This window comes from Tuber melanosporum (assembly GCF_000151645.1).
Source record: "Tuber melanosporum whole genome shotgun sequence assembly, scaffold_26, strain Mel28".
Taxonomy (NCBI): Eukaryota; Fungi; Ascomycota; class Pezizomycetes; order Pezizales; family Tuberaceae; genus Tuber; species Tuber melanosporum.
In genome coordinates this window covers 621994-630279 of record NW_003298930.1, presented here as the reverse complement: position 1 = coordinate 630279, position 8286 = coordinate 621994, and the positions used below count along the sequence as shown (strand labels likewise).

The 8286-nt window shown below is 48.8% G+C and overlaps 3 protein-coding genes; 1 reads left to right on the top strand and 2 right to left on the bottom strand.

The window, feature by feature from the left end:
• The window catches only part of GSTUM_00006374001 (uncharacterized protein), a gene marked incomplete at its 3' end in the record, with an annotated part of 631 nt that extends 487 nt beyond the window's left edge, over positions 1-144 (top strand). The window contains exon 1 of the mRNA XM_002838551.2: positions 1-144. This exon is cut by the window's left edge and continues 487 nt beyond it. Coding sequence (XP_002838597.1) covers positions 1-144 — 144 coding nt within the window.
• A 33-nt stretch (positions 145-177) lies between these two features.
• On the bottom strand, positions 178-2418 carry GSTUM_00006373001 (uncharacterized protein). XM_002838550.2 has 2 exons: positions 483-2418; positions 178-426 (listed from the first exon to the last, which is right to left on the bottom strand). Exons 1-2 carry the CDS (start codon positions 1411-1413, stop codon positions 302-304), a joined length of 1056 nt encoding a protein of 351 aa, XP_002838596.1. The 5' UTR covers positions 1414-2418; the 3' UTR covers positions 178-301.
• A 1304-nt stretch (positions 2419-3722) lies between these two features.
• On the bottom strand, positions 3723-6860 carry GSTUM_00006371001 (uncharacterized protein; the record flags this gene model as incomplete). XM_002838549.2 has 3 exons in its annotated part: positions 3723-6177; positions 6277-6456; positions 6709-6860. 3 exons carry the CDS (start codon positions 6858-6860, stop codon positions 4437-4439), a joined length of 2073 nt encoding a protein of 690 aa, XP_002838595.1. The 3' UTR covers positions 3723-4436.
• Between the last annotated feature and the right edge of the window lie 1426 nt (positions 6861-8286).

The following is an 8286-nucleotide window of genomic DNA, read 5'->3' as shown; positions in this document are numbered from 1 at the left end:
GGGGGGGGGGGGGGGTTATGCACGTCAATGACGAATACCGGTACGGTGCTTTTTCTTTTTTCCTCTTCCAAAAGTTGGTACGGTTGTGCTTGTCGCATCTACTCATACTTGTATAATAACAACGCCGGTGATATGATAGGTTAGGGAAGGAGCGAAAGGTTGTGAGAGATGGATGAATGATATGAACTGCGGGTTCTTCCTTCCACTAATTTGATTGATGGATAGAGATATAATACAAAGAGGAAACCACAGGTATGACATAACGATATGCACGTAGGGTACCACACAGGCCGGCAAGGCACTATCGGGGAGGAGGAGGCCGTTGCATAGCTGCCTTTCTCAGCCTTTCCCCCATACGGGGTCCGAAGGCGAAAGGGACACGGCGGAGCCATAATGTGTAGAGCAGGATTCCAGAGACGTAGCCCGCTGTTCACCATTAGCATTAGCAGCTGCCCATGAAAAATAGAATGAAGAAACCACACCCAAATGCCCCATATGCGAAATCCCCAGCCCGTAATCCCATACAAACGCGCCGCCGAAATCAAACACTGCGAGCGCGGCCATGAGCGTGCGGATCCTGAAGTCATAAGGAATAAACATGAGGTTCAACTCCATCCCCGGACAAACGATGGCGGCGATGGTCCCCAACGCGACGATGCCCCCACTGCTGCCCAGATTCGTGCTAAGGGCATCCTTGAGTCTCCTCTCCAAGTGATTTCTCCCGTCCTCATCTATCACCGTCACCGCCGTGGCCGGGAACCGACGGTGGTGGAGCGCTGCGCTGAGATCCTGCCCGGATACTTTGCTCCAGGGATTCAGGAAACGCTCCCAGGCAGTTATCGCCGCGCCGGCCATGGCCGAACTAAGAAGGAAGGCGGCAGCGGTTCGGCGGTCACCGTACATGAACGAGAGGCTAGGTGCGAAGGCTTTGAAGCCCATGTAACAGAAGAAGAAGTGCAACATCCCCCCGTGGTTGAAGGCGTAGGTGATCATCGTGTGCCATGGTTTTGGATCGGCGGATTGCGGGAAGAAGCGGATCGGCGTTAGGGTTGTGTTTGCCCATGTCGCCTGCGAGATGTGCTGTAGTCGGAGGAGGTCCGGGCGGTGGGCTCTGATGTAGGCGTTCAGTTGCTCTTTTGTCAGCGAGGAGGTGGTGGGTATGGAACCGGACTCCAGGTCTCGGGCCGAGATCAGGAATGGTGTGAGAAGGTTGATTTTCGAGAGGATAAACACTGGGAGTGTCAAACTGATGAAGAGCAAAACCACCCGGCGACCTGGCTCAGGCTCGTTCGAGCCCGAGCTTCCGAATTCCGCCTCGTTTCGTCCTCCATTGCCCCCCCCTCCACCACCATGACCAGCGGCAGCCCCATCTACCGATCGCGGTGACACCTCTTCATGACCTTCCCGTGGCATGGAACCCCTCCATGCATCCCCGGGATGGATTTTTGGAGAGCGTGGGCGAGCAAACATCCATTGCGAGGTCGCTATTCGCCGAACGCCCAATCCCGAAGGTGGTAGTGGTAGCACTAATAACGATGATGATGATGATGGCGATGATGATGATAGGGGAGGTTTGCAAATTGTGCTCCTAGCCCCCGCCACTGCCGTCCTCCGCAGGAACAGCAATGTGCGGGGTTTGTGTAATGATAAGAACATCTGTTGAGGTTTGGTGTGATGCCGCAATGGAGCAGGTTGAGGCCAGGGAATCAAACCAAGCACCTGGTCATAGCGTTCCCTCCCCCTATTTCTTTTTTTTTTTTTTTAGCCCCTCTCCCTTTTAGTTCCCCATAGTTAGATGATCGGTGCAACAAAGCCGCTTAACTTATTGCCGCACACATAAGCACAGGGGGACGCACAGTAAGTGGCGTCTTGGCGTACCATGGTAGGCATAACCTAACCCTTCCCTTCCGTTCCGTTCCCCCCACCTTCCTTCAACCCCCTTCATCACCGGTCGCCGCCGCCGTGGCCGACGCCGCACCACCCACACAATATTATCATAATTTACTTCTACAAGTGACAATCATCAACACAGCACACCGAAAAGCACCCATCACACCCATCATCGTCCACAAACAGTAAAAATTGACGAGTATTAAAAAAAAAAACACCCACCTGCCTAATCAATATACTCGTATATATTTCCCATTTTTCCATCACCTCCCCTCTCGACTGAACCTTTTTCCTTCTTTCATTCTTTCATTCCCACACAACTCAGGGAGGTGCTGTATCATGCGCAGGATGCGGTATACCAGAGTACGATGGATAGATGAAATATCGTGGATGGATGGATGGATGGATGGATGAATAGATATGACACATGATAAGTCGACTCCCGACAATTTGGATCCCGGCTTGGGGGGATGTTCTATCTATACCCTATCTATCTATCTATGATATCTGTCTGTCATGCTCGAGCACAATACGGGGGAGGGGAGGGGGGGGTGGGCATATACAGTAATCTTTTACAAGGGAGGGGGTTGTTGTTGATATATTACAGTTTACCCACATCGCATACCGGTATTAAACAAGATCTTTTATATTCCCACACCCACACACACCCTTGATGACAAAATCCCGATTACGGCACGCTTACCCTTCCTTTCCTTCCGTCACTTTACCACCTATATCATAAGTAACTATAAGACTACACATCTCAAATAATTATTTTTTGTCATACCCGTTCGTACAATGCAGTACTCGTACCGGTACCCATAGTAACCATAGTTCTATCTATCTACCTACACCCGTCGTCGTCGTCGCCAGTACCAAAAAGGGAATCCAGAAAGAAATGAACCCAAACCCATTACTTACATACATACATACATAACCATGCGAAAAACGAAACCAGAACCGAAAGGGGAAAAAAAAAGACACCCACCAGGAACCCACCGAGAAAGGAAAGAAAAGAAAAGAAAGGAAAGGAAAGGAAAGGAAAAGAAAGGAAAGAGTTCAAAGCAAAGTGGAAGAATCAAGGGGGTGGAGGTGACTTCTCTCTTTTTTTTTTTAATAACTGGCAACCCGCACACCCCCCCCCCTTCCTCAAACTCAGCCCACTCCCAACCATTAGAATCCACCTACCGGTAAACAGATAAATTAAATGAAGAGAAACGCCCCATAATACCTTCCGTATCTTTTCCCAAGACAGGAGAAAGAAAGAAAGAAAAAAACCCCCAAACAAAAGAAAACCGCATCCCCCATACTGTATTTTAAACTTGTAGAAATTTTGTTGGTATTAGGGGTAAGAAAGTCCCTAGAAATAAAAAAGCAAATGCAGAAATACACAAGCACCCGAAAGAAAGCTTAAAGTCCCCAGCAATCAAGAAAAAGGAAAAATGGTATGATAAAAGGACACAAATACTAATAGAATTTCCCCAGCCTTGCTCTGCGATCCTGTCCTATCCTAATCCTATATCCTATCCCACCCATGGAAACCAAATGACACTACAATACTCCGGAAAAAAAGGAGAAGGAAAAAAAAAAATTAGGAAAAAAAAAAGAAAAGAATCCCAAATCCAACCGGTGACTCCATTTGTCCAACCTGAGCGGGTATGTGTTTTTGTTTTTTTGTTTTTGTGGTTTCTGTTCGGGGAATTTTTCTTCTCCCTCTCCTTCCCTCGTTCTCTTCATTCATATCCCCTTTCCCCCATCGTACGGTGCTGCATCTACCTCCCCTCACCTCTCACCAATCAGCCAGCCAACCGACCCCCCCCCCCAGTTCGAGCTTTTTTTTTTTTTTTGCAATCTTTCAGCGTTTGGTATTTCCTTCAAGAAAAATTCCCAGTCCTTCGCCGCATCCAAAACACCCAGAGAAATCTCTTACAAACAAAAGACAGGAAAAAGGGAAAAAAAGGAAATAGGAATAAAAATATAATGAAAAAAGGAAACCCTAATGCTGTTCTACCCATTTTCTCTCTTTGCCCTGCCCTGTCGGCTTTTACCTGTCATCATTAATCGTTACACGCGTTTCCTGTTATACCACCTTGGTGCCTAGTGCACCAGGTGGAGGGCGTGAACGTCATCAATGCCTGGCTCCAGAAAGACGCAGAAAAATGTACTAGGAACAAAATAGTAGAGGAAAGTGAAGAAAAGAGAAGAAATAAAGAAAAATCCAAAAGGAGAAAATGAAACAAGAGCCAAATAAAAATAAAAGTGAAAGGATATCCCCGCTTCCCCAATATCCGTAAGATCAAGAAATGCCTGCTATAAATCCCAAGGTGATGTTACATACCACAAAAGAAAGAAGAGAAAGGGAAACGAAAATCCCCACAATCAAAGCTCACGCAGATGCCGGAAAAGCATATGAATGAAGAAAAAAGGCGATTAGTTTAAAAATTACAGGAGCTTAGCTGTCGTATGCAATAACTTGAGCTGCGATCCATCTTGCACGTGGCCAACGATGGAATCCTAATCTTTTATTTTTATTTTCCTCACTTCCTTCAGAGGGCCGAGAGATCCGGGTAGTAACCGCGTGAGGTTTCTGCTGGTTCAAATCGCCCGCATTTCGGATAAAGGCTCGTGTGGTTGAACCTCTGCTCCCTCCCAACCGAGGCGCCGCCCCCCAGCCAGTTTGCACTGTACTCTTCCTTCACTGTCTTTCTCAAAGAATCATTACTTGAAATGCTCGCGGGAATGTAAGAGGATACGTCAGAATCAAACTGTTGACAGTTTGTTTCCAAAGGATGTTCACTCTTTCGATCATTACTATACGAGTGAGTTTCGTAATTGTTCTCAAGATTCTGTGGAGGCGGTTGGGTGGTGGACTCATAGATGGTTGAGGGGAAATATTGATATCCGACAAAATTAGAATTAAGTTGTGAGGCCGTCTCTGCATCTAGGATTGGGTCAATGGGAGGCTCTAGGTGTGACGAAGAAGATGCGCTAGACACGGAAGGGTTGTGTATGGAAGATGTCGCAGGGGATGAGTGCATGGATGATATGCCGGTGGTATGCAGCTGCAGGCCCGTCATTCCCATAGAGGAACTTGAGCCTCCAAGACCAGACGCGGGTGTTACTCCGTCCGGACTCATAAAACCGGATCCGCCAGAAGTGGGCGAGGGATGGGTACCGTTTCCATTCCCGGAGCCCCCTCCCGCACCAGGACTGGAAGCGCTTGTTCTTCGTTCATCCGCGTAGTGCCCAGGGCTTCTCCCGCGTACCACCATGGGGGCTGAAATCCTGTACGCAATCTTGACCCAACCTCCATCGGAACCCTGCGGATTTGAAGGGTGTCCAGAAACGCTAGCCGCCGAGGAAGACGGGCTACCGACATCGGCAAAAAGCTCGACAATTAAATGGTAATACTGTTGGGCGGCCCGTCGCTTACCGTTATTGGCTGTTGCCGACTTAAATTGGATCCTGTCGAAAACGGCAATGTGTTGCTGTTGCTGAGTCTGTTGAGGGAAGCTGTACTCGCGGTCTAAAGATCCCGCCTGGGGCGAGTGTACCTGTTGCTGAAGCACAGGACTCGAACTCGAGGCGGCAAACGCCATCCCCCCGGTCGGTTGGGGGCTAAGCTTTATCCTGTTTGGCTTGTGCTGCGGCCCCTTGTCTCGTTTGGGAGTGTGCTGGACAAGATCAACAACCTTTCCACCCGGTGCGTCAACCACTGCGGAGATACACATGGCGAAAGCGAGAACGTGTTCCGTCGGTCCCCCCGCGGTCCTCCTCAGATACAGTGGCAGCGAATAAGTGGTGGGTTGTAGGCTATAGGAGCAAATCACTGAAAAGTAATTGCGTCGGTAGCATGTCCAATCCCGCTCAGACAAGAAGAAACCCTTGTCCACACGAGCGTGAATCTCTGGCCGGACGAGGTGCCCATCAGCTGAAGTAAGTGAATGAATGAGTTGAGTCTCCCCTAGGGGAGGGCCGGCAGAGTTGACGCCTAGACCATTGGAAGTAGGGTCATGTTGCCCTGGTAATGGCGAGGCGAGGTTGCTACCAGCGGTAGGGGAAACAGTGATCGTAGGAGAGTCCAGAGCACGGCTAGCTGGTGTCAGTGGAGAATGAGGTGATGGCAAAGATTCTGACTGAGGTCCCCGAGAAGGAAGATGATGTGAAAGATGGGGCGTGGATGTAGCATAGTTTGCTCTCGCGGACGAACCAAGTGAGGGTGAGACAGACTTTGTGCTGCCCGAGGAGGAGCGGTGGTGCGGACCCATACCAGAAGTAGGACTATGTCTACAGGAGAGTGGTGTAAGTAACCTTGCTTCCTCTTCTTCTACTTATCCTCCAAAGGCAACGGGGGAGTGGACAGGGAGGAATTGCACAATCACATACATTGAAGGGATTCTTGGTCGTGGTTCAGAACTCATGGAGTAAGATGGAAAGGTGGTAGACGAGGCACTCGTGGGATAGGAGGTGGGCTGGAAGACGCTTGTGAATGGCGAGTAGGCGATTGAAGAAGCAGCCGATGTGGGACTGGAAGATTCGTAACCAGAACTGCTGGTAGCTGAGTATCTACGAGAAGAGGATCGTCGTTAGTTCCGGGGAGGAAATAAACATGACGGAGGAGGGACAGAAAGTCGCGTGATGGAGAAACCAACAGGACTCGATACCGCGAAAAGCGACGACGGCATCAAGGAGTGGGAGGGAGGATAAAAAGTATGGTTGTGGGTAGGTTGGATAAGGTTGATAGGTGGATTGTGGCAGATGGGCAAGGTATGGAGGTGGAATAATGGACAGGGAAGCAGCGAAATGGAGAGCACACACCGTGGATCCTGCAGTGCGGGCAGAGATGCACCAAACCGACTATTACTGGCAGCGGGAATGGGAAGCGACTGAATCGACGAGTGTGAGATAGGATGATGTTCTCGTTGCACGGCCGAGCTCGAAGTGTCGAGAGGTTCGGGTTTGGGTGACATTTGAACGGGACCAAATCCTGTGCAGCACACAAGGAAAGAGAAGATCGCTGTTAGCCAGACTGCTAGCCGAAATAATATGCAGCACGCAGACACACCGCCAACCCCACACACCCAGTAAGAGTAGCGGGAGCAGGATGGATCAAAAACAGAAGTAAAGAGAATCCAACAATGGGCAAAAACACCAAATAGGAGAGAGATGTATGATAAATGAAATAATGTGAAATAATAGAAAAAATGAGATCAAAAAGTTTTCCGGAGAAGAAAAAAAAAAGAAAACGCCCAAGAATGCCCAAGATATGTATCTCTTTTTTTTCTTCCCCCTTCTCCCACTCTACTTCTTCGTCTTCTTCGAATGGCTGTGCAGTTGGGTTGTGGTTGCAGTTGCAGATATTTTGCGTTGGGTGTGTAAACCGGCGCAGCGCAGTGCAGCACAGACAGACAGATAAAGCAGGAAGGGGAGAGGGCGACAGGAGAAAGAGGGAAAAGAGTGAATAGGAAGGCACAAATGGGTAAAAAAATAAAAATAAAATAGTGGTGAGCGAGTGAATGGGTGAGTTGAGTGACAAAAAGTGGAATACGGTACGGTACAGATAGGATACAGTACAGATCTCGGACTCGAACTCGACTCAACTGGGTGAAGCGGAATTACTTCTGCCCCACCACCATACACGTGCAGTTCTCGCTAGGCATCACTCTTTCCGCGCTGCCTGCATCGGAGATAGCGGGGGGAGGACACAGGAAGGCAGGCAGCCAGAGGAAAAAAGCACCTAATTGAAGGGTGCAATACCGGCTGCCCGTATGGTCCCAGCCCAGCTGTGTTCGAGTCGCAGCTGCCGGAGAACAATGGTGGAAGAAAATGAAGGGATGAAGGGTGTCAAGGAACGGTAAGGAATGAGTAAAACAAAAAAGATGAAAAACTGCGGGCGGGAGAAGCCAGTCAATGGAAGGTGAGAGGGAGTGTGTGAGCTGCTTATGCTTATGCTTCTGCAGGCCCCGATGCCTCCCCCCATTCCGCTGCTGATGTGCTGCCAAAAAGGAACAAGGAAATCGAACTCCAAAGAAATCGAACTCCAAAGAAATAGCGGGAACAAATGGAATAAAAATAAAATAATAAAAATAAAATAATGATAATGATAATGATAATGATAATAATCGTAAATGGAAATAATAAACTCGGAAAAATGAAAAGGAATCCTGTCACGGAGGGGAATAATACTCACTGCTGCTCATCTGCGATACAGTTCCAGCGCCTGGGCGCGATGACCACAAGACAGCCAGTGGAAAGGATTAAATAGGTTTAGGGAGGGAGGGGCGAGGGTTGGCCAAGTGCGTCTATTCTGTCCCTAAAGTCGAGTTTTCTTCTATCGTAAACCTTTCCAGTTCGTCTTTCCTTTTTTTTCTCTGTTTTCTTTCTTTCTCCCTTTCT

Excerpts from the sequence above, each read along its gene's own strand:
- GSTUM_00006373001 (XM_002838550.2), bottom strand. The coding sequence starts at position 1,413 with ATGCCACGGGAAGGTCATGAAGAGGTGTCACCGCGATCGGTAGATGGG. Across the intron at positions 427-482 it reads TTCGCATATGGGGCATTTGG|CGGGCTACGTCTCTGGAATC; the intron begins GTGTGGTTTCTT and ends AATGGTGAACAG.